Below are 20,164 nucleotides of genomic sequence, written 5' to 3'. Positions count from 1 at the left end.
AACACTGTGTTCTGTTTGTGTATCTGTCCCAAAAAAAGCATGGTAAATGACATGCTCAAATTATTATTAATTTATATGATTTGTTAATCATATTTTACATCAGGATTAGAAACTTTGCCCATATGTTGGCACATATATTGAAACGACATTAAATTGCCATCACAATGCTGGTCAAAAATATAACAGAATGTTTTCTAAAATCATTTAGTCCTAAAGTGAGGTGACTTTTTTTTATCTATTTTTATTTCTTTGCAAAAACAAGTTGTGCTAAATGATTCACTCATTAGACACTTGGAGGAGTGTTTTATGTGTTGGGTTTAGTAATGGAAACCATTTTTGAATTTCTTAGGATGTGAGACTTTAATTCATCATATTTTATTCACACATGTATCATTGAACCAGTGCTTAAGTTTAATCTTGTGAATTTGTCTGTTCGGCTGTTTCTCTATTTGCTGTTTCTTCCTAACCATTGAACATGGTGTTTATGGTTTTTTGTTTGAGTGTTTTAACATTTCTTCAGTTTTTTATTTCTACTATCAATTCAGTTCCATTTTAATGCCATTAATAGATTTAAACAACAAAACTTTTTATCCCTCTCTTTGGCTGTAGTTTGTGGGGTTGTTTCACTGTATTATATCAGATATACTAAACATGAAGAGTTTATTATTAAATTTAAAATAATAACATAGCCAGTACTACTGTAAAATGCCCTACAAGTGCAGTTAAACCCAGTAACTTAACACAGAAAGTGAAAATGAAACAATGAAAATATAAAACGATTCAAAATAAAAGTCCTTTATTACAGAACTACACAAAACACAGAGAACAGCATGACTAGATACACATTTAATCAATTTCTCAAACCAAGAGTATCTGCTATAAACATCTATAGAGAACAATTCGTATTAAAGGATACACAAATTGACTACTTTTGTGTGACATGATAATTGTTAAGTTATACACAGCTGTATGTCACTTCCAGATACTTGTTGACACGCGGGCATGGATCAGAATAGAGAGAATTTGAAGCGCTCAGAGAACAAGACTTCTTCCCATTGCATCTGATGAGGTAAAACAACAACAAATATTAATACTCTTCATCTAAATAGCTGTTTTATTAAAAGGCAGCACCTTTTTTATGTAACAAACTCAAATCAATATTGTTATGTCTGGATTAATGTGATAAATTAGCTTTGCAAGACACATGATAATGTCAGGCAGAGTATGACTTACATAAATAGTGAGCTATGGTAAAAATAGTGAGCTACGGTAAATGTTTTTCTGCTGTACCTGGAGCGCAGGCTGCTGGTCTGAGGAGAGTAGCAGTGTGGTGTCTTTGCCAATTTATGAGGGCAGGTGGAGAGATCACGGCGTCCATAGTTGGCATAATGAACCAAAATAACACCAGAACCTTTTGAAACATGAAAACAGACAATGATGATGAGCATTTAATAAGCATTGGTTTACTTTTAAGTGTGTAAAGGCATAAATTAATTGGTTTCAGATTCCAGTACCATGTGGCGAGGCTGGATTAAAGATAATGAGGTTTAGTTTCTTGCACAGACTGTGGTCATTTCATTTAAAACCTCAGTGTAACATCAGGAGCCAGTATTTTTGCATATGTTTGTTAACTTTCATAATGTGATTCATCAGCAATCGACGTTTCAGCTAAAAAATATTTCTACGGGATCAAAATACTTTTTATGATAGACACGTCTGCTAAATTAAAACATGTAAATGTATGTATAGCACAGAAAAATGAAATGTAAAATGCACACTTACTCTGTAATGAGGGATTGAGTAATTTGTCATATTATCTCATGAATTTCCATTATTTTACATTAAAAATGTAAATATGGGAGGTGAATTGATTCATTTTTGCCTGTGTAAAATCCTTTGTAACGTTTGCTTCAGAAAATGACAACTTTTAATGTAAAAATTAATATTTAACTTTAAAATCTCATTTAAAAACAAAATCTACCACTTTCTCCCAAAATCTTGTCACAACTTTGCACAGACAGAATTTAAGTTCACAATACTTATAAATACTTAAAAATAAGGAGAAGTTTTTTTTTTCTTTTCAAGAATAGTACAAATATGTAGTTGCATTTTTCTCTTTGTGAGTTATAATAATATTGAAATGAATTAAAATTACTTTGTGGCTTAATTCCTGTAACGGAGTTATCAGATAATAGAGCTGTTAATCAGGTGAATGATGACAGAAGTTACTTTGGCAACAATAAATTCTTTAAAAATGTATTTGAAAATTATATGCAGACATGGTTCATAAGTTAAAAGACTCCCATGTATTACAAAAAGAAAGCAATATTGTTATAATCAGAGCATAGAAATAAAAAGAAAAGAGAATCTTACCACAAACGATTACACTTTGGGTATTTTCACAGGTTACACTTCTTTCTAGAATTATTTTAGGGAGAACAGAGATTTGTATTGACTGTTATTGGATATATAAAAAGGGAGGAAATGTAGATTCAGTTAGATTTACAGTGGAAATTGTGTGTAAAACAACCCGCTTACTTGATGGGATGCAGTCATACGTAATATCCAGGAATTTATGAGTTCCAAAACAAGGATCAGAGAAAACTGAGTTCACTGCAGGAACTGAACAGCTTTTAATTCCATCACACCTGAAACATGAACAGACGGGAAGAGGTACTTAAAGGGTTAGTTCATCAAGAAATAAAAATTTGATCATTAATTACTCACGCCTATACCAATACCCTTAATTATTCATTTATTTTTGGCACACATGTATTTTAGATGAAATTTGAGAGCCCCCTCATCCTCTAATGGTCCTGAGACATTCAAAGTCAAGAAAAGGAACCAAAAACATTGTCACAACATTCCATGTGACTTCAGTGGTTCAACTTTAATCATGAGAAGGTCCATGAACATTTTTTTTTTGCACCATAAAACAGTAACTTCATCTCTGTTCGCCTACATCTTCTCTCTTGCGTCAGGTTGTCATGGTGCACATTTACTACAGGCAGTGTGGCCATTAGAATTAGCAGAGCAACATGTGTTGTATTACACAGTAGTAAACACACACCAGTATCTGAGGCTGAAGACAAAACGTTTTCAGTTTTTTTTGCCACAGAAAAGTGTTCTTGGCACAGTCGAACCACTGAAGTAACATGAAATATTTTGATGTTTTCATTCATTTTCTGGACTCTTGAATATTTTGTGGCCATTGCTGTCTATGGAAGGTCCGAGAGTTCCAGGATTTCATCTAAAATCGCTTAATTTGTGTTCTGAAGATAAATAAAGGTTTTACAGGATTAGAACAAGATGAGGGTGAGAAATTATTAACACGTGTAACTTTTGGGGTAAAAATCTTAATCTTACCGAGCTGACATTGTACTGAGGGATGATTCTCTAAAGCAGTGTACATTGTTGATCTGATTTGCTGGTCTCCCACTAATGCATGTTGTACGATCCGTCCGTCCAAAGTTAGCTTCAAGGACTTTTACGAATCCCAAGTCTGACATATTACAAAGAAATAAACAAATACACAATTTGGGGGAGTTAATTGATTGTTTTCTGACCAAAAGAAAAAGTCCAAATTTAATAATAATTTTCCATTGAACATAATGAATGCATTGCTTACCACAGCTGAGGTGTGCAGATCCTCCTTCACAAGTGACTGTTCTTTTAGCGTCTACACCTGCAGGTATGTGAGAAGGTAAAATGACTTGTAAAAAAATAAGATTGATCTAAAAAAAATGCTCTATATGATACCTTCATGTTGTCCCAACACAAATTAATTAAGTTAACTTAATTATTTTTACAAATTTAAATGGATTGAACTTCAAATGATTCGGTTGTCCCCCTCAAAAAAAAAAAACTTAAGAATTGTGTTGTTGCAATTCGTTTTAGAAGAAGTTTAAACAGGTAATTTTTTAGTGTATACTTGAAAGTCCTTTTAAGCTAAAGAGACATTATGAATGAATCTGTTGCCTCACCAAGGTGACACAGCAACAGCATCACTGAAATCAAACAAACACAAACAAGTTAAAACAGAAAATATTAAAATGAATAAATATGAATTGGTTGTAAAGCAAGACTTACAAATGATCAGGCTCAGCTTGTGCACCAACATGTTGAATGTGTGGATGGAGGGGTAATTCTGGAATTGTTTCTAGACATCTGAGCGCATGGTATATATAACAGTCGCAGACTTTATAAATCATTATCTGTTGATAACAAATGAGTGTTATAAGGAAATTCTTTGGAAAGGAAATTCTTGTTTACTTTGGATGAGCAATGAGGAAATTCAGTTTACAATTTTTGAAATTTTAAGACAGGCAAGATTCTGAAAAGCAATAATGCTGCTTATGTGTTTTCTTTAGCAGTGCACTCAGATGACTGAATGAACTGCTGTAACAAGAGTTCGGTCTTCAGGTTAAACCCAATCTTTAATTTGAATGTTTGTCTCAGGTTTCAGTGTGCACCCTCTTTTTGATTCAGTTCAAAGCCTTATTTCAGGATCTCGGTATGGGTCCCATTGAAAAAAAATGATTTTAATTTGTTGCTAAGATTTTCTGAATTTTAAGGGGAAGAAGTTGCCGCTGTTTGTACTTCTGATGCTGTGAGTTGTTTTTTTTTTTTATGTGTGTGTTGTGAATTGTGTAAATCTATTAAGCTACACAACAAATTACTCCAGAAGGGGACAATAAAGTTTACAGTTAACAGTTACAGTAAGTGAGGTAAAGTGAGTACTCTCAAGTAGCCAGTGGTTACGCACGTGCCACACACAATAGGGTGGAAGAGAGAGCTGTTAATTCACTCCAGTTCATCCTTAACATGCCAGGTGTCACTTTTAATCAAGCTTCAAGGATAATGCAATACATATAAACCAATTGAAAATGATATAAATCAAGATAAGAAATGAACATAATAGTGTAGTTGAAACTCATGATACTATTATCAACTATATGATAAATCTGTTTTATGACCCCGGAAATCTTGGATGTTTTTCTTTTACTTCTCTCTTTAGTTTCGACCACATCTAATTATTTATCTTAATGTTTTGATTTTGATACTGTAGATCAGTGGTTCAAACTGTGGTACCACTAGTGGTACATGGACTCTCTTAGTGGTATGCGGAGGAATCAAATATGTCATATGTGTACATGTAACATATATTTCAAAATTTAGCAAAATAATTATGAATATGATGACATATAGCCTATATATAAGGTGCAACATACATATTACATTTAAGCACTGGAGTTTTTTTAAGAACAGTAGTTTAAAAGCACATTTCAATTTAAATGTTGACATTTTATTTTGTTGTTTGTTTGTTTGTTTTTGTCTGTAAGCACAGTACAGTGTTAATGTTAAAACTATTTATAATGTTTAAAGTGGCTGACAATAATATTCTTAATAATAGGAATTAATCTGCCTTGTTTTTCAACTGTGCAGAGCTGTAACTGCTTCACTGGGCCTACTACGCTACTGTATTTCAATACTGGTCATTATGGTGGTACTTGGAGAGACAATTTTGAAGGTAGTACTTGAAAATAATTTGAGAATCACTGCTTTAGATAATTACTGTTTAATACCATAAAAAAGCTCAAAAAATGTAATATTAAACTTTTTTCTAATTATTTGCTTTTATTAACCAGAACATTTGAATTTTAATTCATGATTTGTTTGTAATTCTTTTTACAAACATTATAGAAACCCTCTTGAACTTTATGCACTCTTCTGCGCCACTTTGTTTTTTAAGTAGCCGAATAAAAGCTAAATATTTCTAAAAAGAGAAAACACACTCAAATGCTTAACGTAACGTTAGTTAAGTCTAAAACCGCCAAACCGATTTTTGCCTGTCTAACGTTAGATCAGCTGATTTGTAATTAATGTGTGGTACAATATATATATAAATATATATATATATATATATATATATATATATATATATATATATATATATATATATATATATATATATATATAGGCTAAATACTAAATAAATAAATATAACAAATACTAAATAGCATTGTTACATTTTATAAGCTCTTGTGAAGCTCTTGTGAAGCCCCCATATGAAGCATCATCGTTTAATTATTTTCCATGGTTTTTCACAAAAAAACTATATATTGCTAAAAATCATCAGCATTCATTTACACCTGGTTGCCATGTTTACCAGTAAACATCCGGAAGCTATGGCGACACGGGGCTCAGGTAATTTATTTCACCATTACGTTACTAGCAAAAAACACACAATCTTCCATTAAATATGATTTTCTTCATTAATTCTTCTCAACTCAAGTTTCAAGAGTCGCTTTCGGCAGCTGCCAGAAACGTCTCATGTTTCCGACGCACTTTGCGCCTGACCGAATGGGAAATGAAATGCTCTCACAGTTTGGTTCAGCTGAAGGAGGACCCGGATGTTACGACAACCACACGGTGAGAATTAATGGATAATGGATTTTTAAAACATGAGGCAAAAAGAAAAAAAAACTATAATAATTAGTATCAGTAATAATGTTAATGAGCGTGTCATTTTAACTTCGCAGGTTGGCACACTTCTGTATGAACTCCAACACAAACCTGAGAGTAAGAGGGGATATGTGTTTGCAGCCCGCACTGCATCACGATTCCTGCCGGCTTTAAAGGTATAGTTTATAACGTTTGCCACAATTAAACATATGGCTTTTTTACACTACATTATTTTTGTCACCATAAAAGCATATATTTACACTACAAGACGGTCAGCTAACACAATAAAATATAAAAACTTTTAATAGAAATTGCAATGGATAAGACATTGAGGGAAACCATGCACACACCTAGGTTTATAGAGTTTTCATCACTTGAATTAAGATTTGAATCATTTATAATAGCAGAAATAGTGACGACATGGTGGCACAGTGGTTAGCACTGTCGCCTCACAGCAAGGTTCGTGTCCCGGCTGGGTCAGTTGGCATTTCTGTGTGGAGTTAGCATGTTCTCCCGGTGTTCGTGTGGGTTTCCTCTGGGTGCTCCGGTTTCCCCTAAAGTCCAAAGACATAAGCTATAGTTATAGGTAAACTGAATAAAACTAAACCGGCCGTAGTGAATGTGTGTGAATAAGTGTGAATGGATGTTTCCAGTACTGGGTTGCAGCTAGAAGGGCATACGCAGTGTAAAACATATGCTGGATGAGTTGGCGGTTCATTCCGCTGTAGCAACCCCTGATGAATAAAGAGACTAAGCTGAAGGAAAATTAAAAAATGAATAAATAAAAGCAGAATCATAAGTCGAATATTGATAGCATTTTAATAGAAGGCAATCATATTTTGCTTGGAAATGTTATATCTGTGCCCTTCTCTGATTTGTAGGTGAAATTCTTTTGTTAACGCTTCATGTTTTTGTTTTTTTATTTGATATTTGTAGTGAAAACCATTAGAACTTCTGTGATGTTTCTTTTACTTTTTGCAGCAGTGTTGCCAAACTGCATTATTGAGTTAATAAACAAAAAATACAAACCAACATTCATTATACTCTCGTAAAATATTTTAAATATATAATTTAAATCACAAAGGTTTTTAATAATTAAAGGCTCCAATGTTGTGTCGTGTTGAAAAACTTGTTTTGATCTGCATACATATGCTGTTTTTATTGAAATAATATAAATATTCCTTAAAATAAAAATACACTTCACAATCTGATTTTTGCCTTTATAGACCAGTTGATCATGGTATGTATTGTATATACATGTAGACACAACCATTTCTTTTGTTTTTAATTGAACAATTAAAAATCTGTTGCTTTGTTGTTTGTTTTTTTTTAAAGGCAGTCACCCCTTCACCACAGAAATACCAGCTGGACTGGACTCTACCTAAAGTGTGTCCTCCTGGAAAAGCTCCCTTCAATAGTACCACTTTAAGATTCAGACCTAAAGATGCAGAAATCAGCCCTGGGTAAAATTATATTTGACTATCAAAAGTGTCTTTATTCTCAGTAATTCTGAATCTATTAACGCTCCTCAACTCAGCATTCTCCTTAATAATCAAAAATCATGAGTTTTCCAGTACTTTGGGAGAAGTGATTAGGCACAAATATTAACAATGGGGTATGTTAACATTTAATATAATTTATCTATACAGATAGCTAGATACATTTATACCTTTTCTTTTTTTGACACAAGGAGAACATGCAAACTCACCACAGAAAGACCCAGTGATCCAACCAGGACTCAAACCAGTGACCTTGTTGCTGTGAGGCAACCATGCCGCCCTTTGAATTGAAACTTTGTGAATTTCAGAATGACTTTTACATTCTTGAACGCTCAAGCTCCTGTTTTCGCATGGTGTTGACTTTATTTTTGACTTTAAATGCAGGTCTACATGTTTTGAGCTTGTTCACTTTTGACCACTTTCAGAAGTAGCTGACATCCAGATTGATTTTGCAATTCAAAAACTCGTGTTGATAAATGTGTTTGTGCAACCAAAAACAAAATTCCTCTTCTCTAGCTACACTCCCAAAAGGGATTTTATTTTCAAAATAAAAAGCACAACATTCTCCTACCAGTACATATCCAAACACAAATCCACCGCATTCAGTGGAGTTCTGCTAGATGACATCTTGTTGCAGTTACTAATAGACAACACTATAATCTTTGTAAACTCCTGTATTTGCCTTTTTTTTGTTTAGTCCAGGGGCATACGCTCATGATGCTATCCAAAGCAAGGTGTCGTGGCCTATGAAATTTGGCTCTCCAGACTGGACAAAAGTGCCAATGCTGGAGAGAAGAGCACTGCGGACAGAGGTACAGATAGGGTCGACTTTTGTTTTTTAATGATAAATGCAACCACTAAGGTTAGTGGGTATGAATTCCTTTCATATTGATCTTTCTTTATACATTTTGTGTTCATGCAGCTTTTCCATGACAAAGAGTTTAGGAAACAGAGGAACAGGGTGGCATATCTACACTTGTTTTACTGATGATACTAAAATACTACTAGAAGAATTAAGTGTGTACAAACATTAAAGCTTTAAAAGACAAGTTTTACCCACTTGATTTGTGTTTCCATTTTAGAATATGACCATGAACTATTTTGAAAGCATATTTTAACATATTAGATGTTTCAGGTACATAACGTGTAATCAATTAATATTTTTAGTAATTATCAAAGTAACAGGACACATATATCTATATTCTGATTTTTAATTTTTTAACATGTCCTTTTGAAACAATGGCTAAAAATAAACAATGAAAGACATTTATTACCCCATTCACAAATGAATAACAAACACAAATCCAAAGAAACGTCACATTTCAGATGGGTTGAAAACTTCAAGGTATTTCAAGGGAATTCTTATCAAAAAAAAAAAAAAAAACATCAACCGTAAGTGATGTGAAATCCATCTAATATTATTGACGTGTACAGAACAGTTTTTCATTAAATAAGAATCAGATGTCAGTAACCTGATAGATCGCTGCGTGTTTTTGAATTGCAGTCGTTGAAGACTCTAGTTTGTCATATGGTACTAACTTCAAGGAGCACAATGTGAAAAGCAAGTGCTGAGAAGTCTTATTCAGAAACAACTGATGTAGATGTGGCCAAGTCAGTAGAGCAAAATTCATTTTTTCCTTCTCACTTTGGGCTTTTTGACTGGTCGTAGATATGGGTTGTCAATCATGTTTTCCTCATTGGCCTTGCCTGAAGGCACAACACCACCAGGTGGCAGCACTTCATTCTCCTTATCTGCACCGGAGTCGTCCTACAAATTGAAATGAAATATGTTAAATTATGAATTTGTACAGTATATAGACATACAAACACAGACTATTACCTGATTTTACTATCAATGTTTTTTCATGAAAAAAAAATATATATATATATCTTGATTTATTTTATATTCACTGACAAATTATAGCAATTAACTTTCCTGTTATATTCCTATATATTTTTAATGCTAAAGAAGAATATATTTAAGAGGCGGCAAAACCAAAGCTCCAAAAAACACCAATTTGTTAAATTAAAAAGGCTAACACAAAGCGTGTAACGTTTCAGCACACCGGCTCTTCATCAGACAGTATTCATCACAGCATGTTGCTCTGTTTATTCACTTCCGGATCACACAATCTCATACATTTCCACAACAAAAAATAGAAAAATACACATAAAGAATACACATTAGTTAATAATAATAACTAATCAATAACTAACACATAATAAAAATTAGTTTATACTAAAGAAGTCACTTATGCTCACTAAGAGTGCTTTTGATTGACAAGAAATTTAGTACAAACAATAATATTATGACGTATAAAAAATCAAATGACCATTTCAATTTATTCCTGAATTTAGAGAATAGGTGCGTTCAACTTCATGCAGTGCTGTGGAGATTGACCAAAACCTGTCTTAAAGGGGTGCATGCCGATTATACATTTTGTTCGGCTTGAAGCTGCACCAACGCCACGTAACTACCACATGTGGCTTCAAAGTACCGTGACAGCTCTCTGAGATCAGACGACTGATTCAGCCAGTGCAGCATCTAAAGAGCGACTGCAGGAACTGCGATGACGACACCGATGTTATACAATTGGTTGGATTCCTCGCATGACAACAACCACATGTGTTTCAGGTTTGTTATTGGACAACTTCCGTCTCACAAACTTCCAAACAAACAATTAACTTTTTATGCTATATTCATTTTGTACATATCATGCTTATTAAAAGACTTCAAATATTTTACTGCAGTAGGCCTAATCATCTTTTTTGTTAAATAATTTGTTTATAAAAGCTAGATTCGTTGCATAAGTTTATTTTTGACGATTTTCATACAGACCTTTTACTGTATACAGCTTCATATCCGATTTAAATTATGTTTTTTAGTAAATAACCAAATATTAACTCAAATAAGTTTTACAGACTTGTAATATAATAGTCATCATTGATTGTGCCTCCAACATAACGTTTTTCTTAACAAATTGGGATAAATAATTATTCTATAATATAGTTCTAAAATAATACAAAATAATATAATAATAATATCCTGTCAAGACATTTAAAAGTAACATTGATATATCTTGCTTTTTCTGTCAAATTTCCACTGAAAGTGCATTTCACTTCTTTTGTCCAATCTTTTGGGATTAATGTGATTGGATTAATATATAAATAAATCATTGATCTCGCCATGTGATTTGATTTGTCATCATGCAGCTAAATACCAGCCCCGAGGTGTCTGACCTGACAGCCTCCCAATCTTGTTGATTGCCAGCTGCAGCTATGGTTCAAGTTGAATGCACCTAATATTTTGTAGCAGTTGTCAGTGTCACGTGATCCTTCAGAAATTAGGTAAATAATGTAAATAAATAAATAGAAATCATAAAATTGATTCAAGTAAATATTAATATTACAAACAAAACCTAAAATGGTATTTTAGCCATTCACTCCTCAAATATATTTAAAAATATAAGTTTCCACAGAAATATTAAAATCATACACTGCAAAAAACGCTTTTCTTATTTATGCGTACTCTTATTTTCTTATTTATCCTAAAATTAAATAAAATAATCTTACGTAAAAATGAAAAACAGGATTATTTTGCTTGTTTTAAGGAAAAACACTTAATTTTGGCCTATTATTTCTGGAAACAAGACTATATGTTTTGCTTGTCTAGAAAATGCTTCTTGATTTAGGAATTTGTAGATATTTAGAAACAAGACAAAAATATCTAATCAAGAAATCTAAATCTAAGCAAGAAAATCATTTTATTTAGTGTAAACTGTTTATTTTATTTGTGAAACATGAATAATTTTTAAAAATCGAGCACATTAGCATGATTTCTAAAGGATTATGTAGGGGCTCTTGAAAGTTTAGCTTTGCCATTGCATGAAAAATTTATATTTTCCAATATATTAACACAAAAAAACACCTCTTACAATAATTAATAACTATAATTAAATAAATAAATCGCGATAAATGAATCACGATATTAATGTTTTGACTGTATTTTAGTTACATTCACAAACATGGAAAATGTTGACAAGGAAAGATGGTTTAAATCTTGCCTGCATGATGTGACTGGTGTTGTTATCATTGTCCATCTGGTCATCCTGCTCAGACGAATCCGTTTCCTCCAGTGACTGTAGCTCCAGTTCAGAGGGCAGCAGGGCACTCAGATATGGGATGGGGCTTGGTTTTGCAGCGATCACTGATTACACACATACAAATTCAATATGAATACACATTCAATAAACAGGCAATAGTGCAGTACACTCAAATTCTATGATTACACTCACAAGGGAAAGCACTGATGTCATCCTTAAATAGGCTCTGCGTCTCTCCGGTCTTGGCCATGAAGCGTGTGAGAGCTCGTTCAACATCTCTTCTCTGAGACGCTGCCTTTTCTCTCACCACCTGATAGTCTGATACAGGCTCTCGAAAGGTCTAAAACAAAAACGTAAGACATCCAATGACAACAATTTCCTAAATTTTGAGGTCACTTATCAGTCAATGATTTTTTATCTGGAGAGACTTTAAAGGAACATTTTTGTAAATGTGAATCCTTCATAATTGGTACAATGTTTTAATCAAAAGTGAGCTGTTTTAGATTTTTTTCTTTTGTATCATTTATTGGGCAATTGGGGTGGTGGTTCCCATTTTTAAGAAGGGTGACCGGAGGGTGTGCTCCAACTATAGGGGGATCACACTCCTCAGCCTCCTTGGCAAAGTCTATGCCACAGTACTGGAGAGGAGGATCCGGCCAATGGTTGAACCTAGGTCCAAGGAACCTAGGTCCAAGCTACGGGGTACACTGGCCAAGCTCTATACCCTCACCAGGTTGCTCGAGGGTTCATAGAAGTATGCCCATCCAGTCCACATATGTTTTGTGAACTTAAGAAGGCATTCAACCGAGTCCCTTGTGGCATTCTGTGGAGGGTGCTCAGAGAGTATGGGGTTAGAGGTGCTGTGTTAAGTGCTGTTCCACATAATTTGTTCATGTTGTCCCAAACAAATCAATTCAGTTAACCAAACAAATTTAAGTGGATTGAACATAAAAAAAATTCAGTTTTCAGTTCCAAAACAAATCCCAAGAATTGTGTTGTTTCAGCTCATTTTAAATAAGTAGTTTAAACAAACAAGCAGCAACGCTAAAGTAGCACACTTTACATAAACCTAAACCCTGCCAATAACTGTATTTTGTATGAAAATAGTATTATATATTATTTTATATTACTTTGCATTCATTATAAATATGTTAATGCAACTGAAAAAAAGGACTCATTGGATTTAGTTAAATGTTTTATGGTATGTGGTTGCAAACAATTTATATGAGTGGAATTTAGAGAAAAAAACTGAAATTTAGTAATGTTCAACCTAATATGTTTGTTTAAAATCGGCCTATATATAAATAGTTTGCTACCACTTACCTTAAAAATAAAAGTAAATCCAGTTAATCTTTTTTACCGGTTTGGTTTATATCAAATTTGAATTAGTATGTTTTAAAATAAAATCGCACTTGTACAGCAAACTATAATGATAATTCTGTTTGACAACAACCAACAGATTAACATCATTTATAGAATCTGTTTTCATTTAAAAACCCATGTAAAAGATCTAGAATAGATGTAAGTGTCGGGATACTTACAGTATTATACACAGCTGTAGGTCACCTCTAAGTATTTATGCACGTCTGGGCATTGATTGGAGAAGACTGAATTTGAGGCATTTAAATGGCAAGTCTTCTTTCCATTGCAGCTGATAAGAAAAATAAATATTAATTAAACAAAACCATCATTTAATGCAGATTTTACAAATGTTATTTATGAATTGTGTCTTTAATGTTTATTAATTACAACACATCTGACAATTCATGACTTGTCTTTTCTTTTTATTGTGCATTTTTAAAGTAAAGCTGTTGTGTATAACGATTGGCAGATCTTGATTATGCCTGTTATTCTTTTGCATATTGTCTATGTATATCTGAAGTTTCTGTTTGTCCTCTGTGACTGTGGATGGTGTTTTTCTGCTGTACCTGGAGCGCAGGCTGCTGGTCTGAGGAGAGTAACAGTCTGATGAAGTCGCTAATTTGTGAGGGCAGGTTACTAGATCCCGGCGTCCATAATTAGCATGGTGAATCCAAATCACAGCATTACTTTTAAACACAGTGAATTGATGCTGGTTAGCTTTAAAGAGGACCAATTATGCAAAAATAACTTCTTTAAGGGGTGTGAATGTGGGGTATCTGAATATACCCAGCTTCTAATGGTAAAAATGTAACTTCTTTTTTAAAAATCACATTTCATAAAAACAGTCTGCAGAAACAGTTTGATTGACATTCTGCCTTTGTACATGTCTTCAGAGAAGGAAAGACCTGCCCACTAGTGAAGATCTCTCCCTCATTAGCATAGGACCTTAGTCTTGTTTTTGAATCTGCCACTATGGTTTCTAGTAGGCATTTGTAGCTCCGCCCTATTAAAGAAAGAGCACAATCTCATTTAAATTTAAAGTGACAGTCACCCAATTGGAATCGTTAGGATCATACCCTAAAAGGGGCAGATTCAAAGAGTTATGAAACATTATTTGTGTGCTATTTTGGGCTGAAACTTCACATACACACTCATGGGACATTAGAGACCTTTTTTACAACTTGTAAAAAGGGGAATAATAGGTCCGCTTTACATTTATTCATTTAGCATACTCTACTGGGTTGCTGTAAATCCATGGGTCAAATAACTGTATTGATAAGGCCAACAGTTGGGCTAAAAAGTGTCATTTAAATGTAATTGAAAAAGTATTTTTGTTTGAGTTTTATCCAATGGAACTTTAAAAAAAAAAAAAAAAACTTTTAGCAAACATCCTGTTTCAGTCAACAACCAAATTAAAGTCTGATGTAAATAATTTCCACCCAAAAAGTGGATAAATATAAAGCAGGCACAGTTATTACAGGAGTATTAGCAGTAGTACTAGTTGTAGATGAAAACAGAAATGAAATCTAAAAAAATTATCATTTAAATAAAAAAATCTATATAATAAAATGATAAATTATAATAAAAAATAATTGAATTTAAATGAAAAAAACATACCCAACAGTTCATTGATTTTTGTGTGTTATCCTTATATCCAGGGTAAATCTTTCAACAAAACATTTAGCAAACAACCTGTTTCAGTCAACCAAAAAAGTGAAGCAAATAGTATTCTCAAAATAGCTGGATAAACGTGAAGCCGGCACAATTACAGCTGATTGCTGTGCCATGTTGTTATTATTGATATAATTTTTAATATATTATATTATAGTTTATTTAAATGGACAGTTCACCCAAAAAATAAGAATTTTGTCGTTTACTTAATCTTTACTTGTTTAAAACCTTATTAGAGTTATTTTTTTCTACACAAAAGAAGATTTTTTTGAAAAATGTATAGTTGGCACCCATTGACTTGCATAGTCTTTTTTTTTCAATGCAAGTCAATGGGTGCCATCATTTGTTTTTATTAATATGACTTGTAGTAGTATTAGTACTAGTAGTAGTAGTAGTTGTTGTTGTAGAAGTTGTTGTTGTGACCTTATATTACCTATATATTAAATACCTTATTTTCTAATCTATTCATTTATTTGATTTCCTAATATTACCTTATAAACAAGAAAAATAATAATAATAATCTTACCACAGTCAATGAGACCTTGGCTTCCTTCACAGGTCACACTTCTTCCTAGAATTACGTCAGACAGTTAAAAGAGTATTGGTCAGTAATAATGGCTTTCAAAAATAAGATAATTTTAAATATAAGTGATATAATAATTAATAAACTATATTCTGGAACCCAAGCCTTGATGTTTTCACAATTATACTCTTTATTTGATATATGCAGTTTTTATATTCTGTATATATGTATATATATACATGTGTATATATATTCATGGCTGTTTATGTATGTATATTTATTTATTTATTTTATTTTAAACTTTAATTATTCAGCAATGTGCTCATGATTCTTTTTCATCAAAGAATCTTGGAAAAAATAATCAGGGTATATATATATATATATATATATATATATAATTAATGAAGGTATATGTGACATAATCTTAGAGTAATGATGCGCAAAATGTAGCTTTGTCATCACAGAAATAACCTACATCTTAATAAATCACTAATATGAAATTATATTAGAGTTTTGTTTAATATATTCCTCACTGTGAGTGAAAGTGTATATTGAAATATTTACTTACTGACTGGGAGACACAAGTAGGACACATCCAGATATTTATAAGTCCCAGCGCAAGGGTCAGAGAAAACCGAGTCAACAGCAGGAACAGAGCAGCTCTTTCTTCCATCACATCTATGATCGAATCCATTTGACAAAACATGATTTAAGATATTTATGATCTATGATCTTGTTCTATAGTTTATTTTGCTCTTGCAGAAGTGATTACCGGTTGGCCATCATCTGGACTGATGTTTCATGGAAACAGTGGACGTTTGAAAGCTCTTCAGCCAATCTTCCAGAGGAGCATGTTGTGCGGTCGGTTCGCCCATAGTTAGCTGTGACCACCTTTATGTATCCCCAATCTGACACACAATGTCATTCAGAAGCTTATTATATGAATGATTTTGAGGTTTCAGCACACCTTGTATGAATAGATGAATTGCTTACCACAACCCAGTTGAACAGAGCCCCCTTCACAGGTGAAATATCGCTTCATTTCAATGCCTGGAGAAAGAAAAATGGTTTATTATGTATTGAAAGTAGCTTATTTAAAGGGACAGTTCACCCAAAAATGAAACTTCTGTCATTTACTCACTTTATACTTGTTCAAAACCTATTAGAGTTTTTCTGTTGTTAAACAAAAAAGAAGATATTTTTTAAAATGCTGGGGTCTGGCACCCACTGACTTGCAAAGTCATTTTTTTTCTATGTAAGTAAAAGGGTTCCAGCATTTTTCAAAATATCTTCTTTTGTGTTCAACAGTGGAAAGAAACTCAAAAGCACACGAGGGAGAGAAAATAATGAGATGATTTTCATTTTTGGGTGAACTATCTCTTTAAAAAGTCATAGTATTTATTATATTGGTAAAACAGCTCATTAAGACCTTACCTTGTCGGCACAGTAAAATAATCACTGCAAAAATCCAAAATAAAACATTTAGTTTAAAATATCTACATGGAAAATAATAGAAACTACATAATTTTCACACATAATATGCTGTATACTGTTAACAATTTCCTGTATAATTTACAGTAACTCAGTTTGCTAGCAATTTACTGTAAATCTAATTTATAGCAAAAATACTGTAATAATATCTACAGTACATTTTTCTTGCTGTACATGTATTTACAGCATTGTTTATCTTTACTGTAAAATATACAGTATTTTAGTACCTATGATATATTTTCATATAACAATAATAATCACTGTTAATTCATTATCTATATACTGTAAAACTGTATTTTTACGTTTTTACAGTATTTACTGTATTTACTACTTTCTATTTACTGTAAATTACCGTATGTCCCATGATTGGTTAAGTTCTAAGCTCAGTATTTACTATAGTTACTACTTTCTATTTGCTGTAAATTACCATATTTCTCAAGATTGGTTAAGTTTTAAGCTCAGTATTTACTGTATTTACTACTTTTTACTTACCGTAAATTACAGTATTTTCCATGATTAGCTAAGTTTTAAGCTCAGTATTTAACGTATTTACTACTTTCTATTTACTGTAAATTAACGTATTTCCCATGATTAGCTAAGTTCTAAACTCAGTATTTACTGTATTTACTACCTTCTATTTGCTGTAAATTACAGTATTTCCCAAGATTGGTTAAGTTTTAAGCTCAGTATTTACTGTATTTACTACTTTCTATTTGCTGTAAATTACCGTATTTCCCAAGATTGGTTAAGTTTTAAGCTCAGTATTTACTGTATTTACTACTTTCTATTTGCTGTAAATTACCGTATTTCCCAAGATTGGTTTAGTTTTAAGCTCAGTATTTACTGTATTTACTACTTTCTATTTGCTGTAAATTACCGTATTTCCCAAGATTGGTTAAGTTTTAAGCTCAGTATTTACTGTATTTACTACTTTTTGCTTACTGTAAATTACAGTATTTTTCCATGATTGGTTAAGTTTTAAGCTCAGTATTTACTGTATTTACTACTTTCTATTTGCTTTAAATTACCATATTTCCCATGATTGGCTAAGTTTTAAGCTCTTTTTTTACTGTATTTCTACTGTTTTGCAACATTAAAATACATTAAAATTCTGCATAACTGTCATACAGTAAATCGCAGTTACTGTGTAATTTAAAACAATTGTTAATGCTGTAGTCAAATTAGTGAAAAATGGAAAATAAACTACATAAAATGCCTAAGTAAAAAACAGTATTTTCCTGTAAAATTTACTCAAACTGTGAAATTTTAAAGGTTTTCTCTCTTTATTTAAAATTAACATGCTATTTAAGTTATTTTAAATGAAAGTTTTTAAATTAAATGAATATTTCAATAAATAAAACTGAAATAAACAGACTTACAGGAGATCCAGTGTATTTTTCGCAGCAGCATGGTGATTTGTGTGGAATGAGGAAGTAGCCTCGCTATTTATAAATTTTATCTCTGGAATAAAAATGAGCAGTGTATTGTCACTGATGTGTGTCAGGCTTGATGTCAAAGTCTGTTTGGCTTCAAATCAAAAACGTGCAGCTCGTCTGATTTTTATGGTTTCTTAAGAAAATGTGTTTGTTGAGCTGTTGAGGTGCTATAATTATCAGCAAGCCGGACTTTGTCATATTTACTGTATTGATTTAGTTTTGTGATCTTTGATTGCTATTTAAAATGCATTGCAGCCCAGAGCCCTGAAATGATTTGTCCTTTACAACATGATCACTTACTTGCAGATGATCTTTTGTAAATTGGATGTTTTCTGTTCGGCTTTATAATTATTTTATATACTGTACTAGCACAGTTCTGGTAATCAGTTATGTTTCCTGCTTGATCAAACTATTTAAAATGAGCTGAAACAACACAATTCTTCTATTTCACTGTAAAACCTGATAAGTTAACTCAAACTGTTGCGGCAAACCATTTATGTTTTGAAACTAAATGTTTTGAGTACTGTAAACTTATGTATATATTGAGTGATATACACGTATATAATTTGTGTTGTTATCATCAAATATTCAGAGTTGTAGTAATTTAAACATGTTCAGTTGTCAAATTGATATGAGTTCAGTTAATAGAACAAAACAAAGTCCAAACATCTATAGAGTTACTCAAATTGTTTGGTATTGCATTAAAGTTAACACAAAAAATCTAATCAACTAATTCATAACTCATTTGGTTTGAGTTCTGCTTAGTGTAATCAGATATTAAGTTCTCTTTTTCATTAGGTCAAAGTATTTTTTTTATTATACTAATTTTATTTAGGGATTTTCACTGTTGGGTTTTACAGTGATTTTTATGATCAATTCACTTAAATTTGTAAAAACTAATAATTTAATTTAATTCCTTCATGATGACACAACACAAATCCAATGTATGGAACCCAGCATTTCTTACGATTGATGAACTGCTTACAAAACAAAAGTGTATGGCAAAGAATAACCTAGTATTGCAGTTCTATACACCTGCTTATGGCCTACAATTAAAACAATACTCAGGGTTATGCTCTTTTACTCAAGTGTGTAAATAGAAGAAGTACACTTAATTATATACTTTCATTCATTCATTTTCTTGTCGGCGTAGTCCTTTTATTAATCTGGGGTTGCCACAGCGGAATGAACCGCCAACTTATCCAGCACATTTTTTACACAGCGGATGCCCTTCCAGCCACAACCCATCTCTAGGAAACATCCACACACACACATTCACACACACACACTCATACACTACGGACAATTTAGCCTACCCAATTCACCTGTACCGCATGTCTTTGGACTGTGGGGGAAACCGGAGCACCCGGAGGAAACCCACGCAAATGCAGGGAGAACATGCAAACTCCACACAGAAACGCCAACTGAGCCGAGGATCGACGCAGTGACCTTCTTGCTGTGTGGCAATTATATACTTCATGTAGTAAACAAACTAACATCCATTTGTAGTATGGATGAAATTGTCCCACATTTTAGTATATAAAGTATACTTTTAAGCGTACTATGAGTGTATCAGTAAACTCTAGGTGCACTGTAAAAACAATACGTAATTTT

At 32.5% G+C, this 20,164-nt stretch overlaps 3 protein-coding genes and 1 pseudogene across 10 annotated transcripts in view; 1 reads left to right on the top strand and 3 right to left on the bottom strand.

Annotated features, from left to right (window-relative positions):
• Positions 1–779: 779 nt before the first annotated feature.
• On the bottom strand, positions 780–8,316 carry LOC103909700 (L-rhamnose-binding lectin CSL3). 3 transcript variants are annotated; one of them, XM_087307508.1, is made up of 9 exons: positions 8,174–8,316; positions 4,090–4,214; positions 3,984–4,007; positions 3,629–3,685; positions 3,367–3,502; positions 2,539–2,648; positions 2,374–2,418; positions 1,291–1,411; positions 780–1,061 (listed from the first exon to the last, which is right to left on the bottom strand). In XM_087307508.1, the coding sequence occupies exons 2-9, from the start codon at positions 4,118–4,120 to the stop codon at positions 956–958; spliced, it is 630 nt and encodes a 209-aa protein (XP_087163634.1). In that variant the 5' UTR covers positions 4,121–4,214; positions 8,174–8,316; the 3' UTR covers positions 780–955. The 3 variants fall into 3 exon arrangements, with proteins under 3 accessions (XP_087163634.1, XP_087163633.1, XP_087163635.1); XM_087307507.1 differs by lacking the exon at positions 8,174–8,316 and adding an exon at positions 6,030–6,190; XM_087307509.1 differs by lacking the exon at positions 8,174–8,316 and having other exon boundaries at positions 4,090–4,217.
• LOC110437716 (ciliary microtubule-associated protein 3) overlaps positions 6,054–20,164 on the top strand; it is a 16,306-nt gene continuing 2,195 nt past the window's right edge. Inside the window, exons 1-6 of one of the 5 annotated variants that reach the window (XR_015523768.1) lie at positions 6,054–6,207; positions 6,296–6,432; positions 6,543–6,641; positions 7,801–7,928; positions 8,662–8,776; positions 10,383–10,599. Coding sequence is in view for 3 of the 5 variants with exons in the window: in XM_087307499.1 (XP_087163625.1) it covers positions 6,069–6,207; positions 6,296–6,432; positions 6,543–6,641; positions 7,801–7,928; positions 8,662–8,776; positions 10,383–10,478 (714 nt within the window). In the remaining 2 variants the exon portion in view is untranslated. Of the gene's footprint in view, positions 6,208–6,295; positions 6,433–6,542; positions 6,642–7,800; positions 7,929–8,661; positions 8,777–8,886; positions 9,014–10,322; positions 10,715–20,164 lie in introns of those variants that run through there. The other 4 variants (XR_015523770.1, XM_087307499.1, XM_087307501.1 and 1 more) reach the window with 4 other exon arrangements.
• Positions 9,160–12,407, bottom strand: LOC101885875 (transcription initiation factor TFIID subunit 8-like; annotated as a pseudogene). Its single transcript, NR_170140.1, has 3 exons — positions 12,260–12,407; positions 12,029–12,171; positions 9,160–9,732 (listed from the first exon to the last, which is right to left on the bottom strand). The product of NR_170140.1 is annotated as a transcription initiation factor TFIID subunit 8-like (transcript).
• Positions 13,974–18,662, bottom strand: LOC147831326 (L-rhamnose-binding lectin CSL1-like). Its single transcript, XM_087307510.1, has 7 exons — positions 18,494–18,662; positions 17,058–17,081; positions 16,617–16,673; positions 16,396–16,531; positions 16,192–16,301; positions 15,627–15,671; positions 13,974–14,115 (listed from the first exon to the last, which is right to left on the bottom strand). The coding sequence occupies exons 1-7, from the start codon at positions 18,522–18,524 to the stop codon at positions 14,105–14,107; spliced, it is 414 nt and encodes a 137-aa protein (XP_087163636.1). The 5' UTR covers positions 18,525–18,662; the 3' UTR covers positions 13,974–14,104.

Source organism: Danio rerio, chromosome 23, assembly GCF_052040795.2.
Source record: "Danio rerio strain M-AB ecotype USA chromosome 23, GRCz13ab, whole genome shotgun sequence".
In the NCBI taxonomy this organism is placed as follows: Eukaryota; Metazoa; Chordata; class Actinopteri; order Cypriniformes; family Danionidae; genus Danio; species Danio rerio.
The sequence above is the reverse complement of the archived record's forward strand: the minus strand, read 5'-3'. Positions and strand labels throughout refer to the sequence as shown.

Coding starts and splice junctions, on each gene's coding strand:
- LOC103909700 (XM_087307508.1), bottom strand. CDS start 4,120: ATGTTGGTGCACAAGCTGAGCCTGATCATTT. Junction 4,008..4,089: donor CAAGCTGAGCCTGATCATTT/GTAAGTCTTGCT, acceptor GTTTGATTTCAG/TGATGCTGTTGCTGTGTCAC. Junction 3,503..3,628: donor ATCTGCACACCTCAGCTGTG/GTAAGCAATGCA, acceptor GTAATATGTCAG/ACTTGGGATTCGTAAAAGTC.
- LOC147831326 (XM_087307510.1), bottom strand. CDS start 18,524: ATGCTGCTGCGAAAAATACACTGGATCTCCT. Junction 16,674..17,057: donor TATTTTACTGTGCCGACAAG/GTAAGGTCTTAA, acceptor TTCTTTCTCCAG/GCATTGAAATGAAGCGATAT. Junction 15,672..16,191: donor CTACTTGTGTCTCCCAGTCA/GTAAGTAAATAT, acceptor ACGTAATTCTAG/GAAGAAGTGTGACCTGTGAA.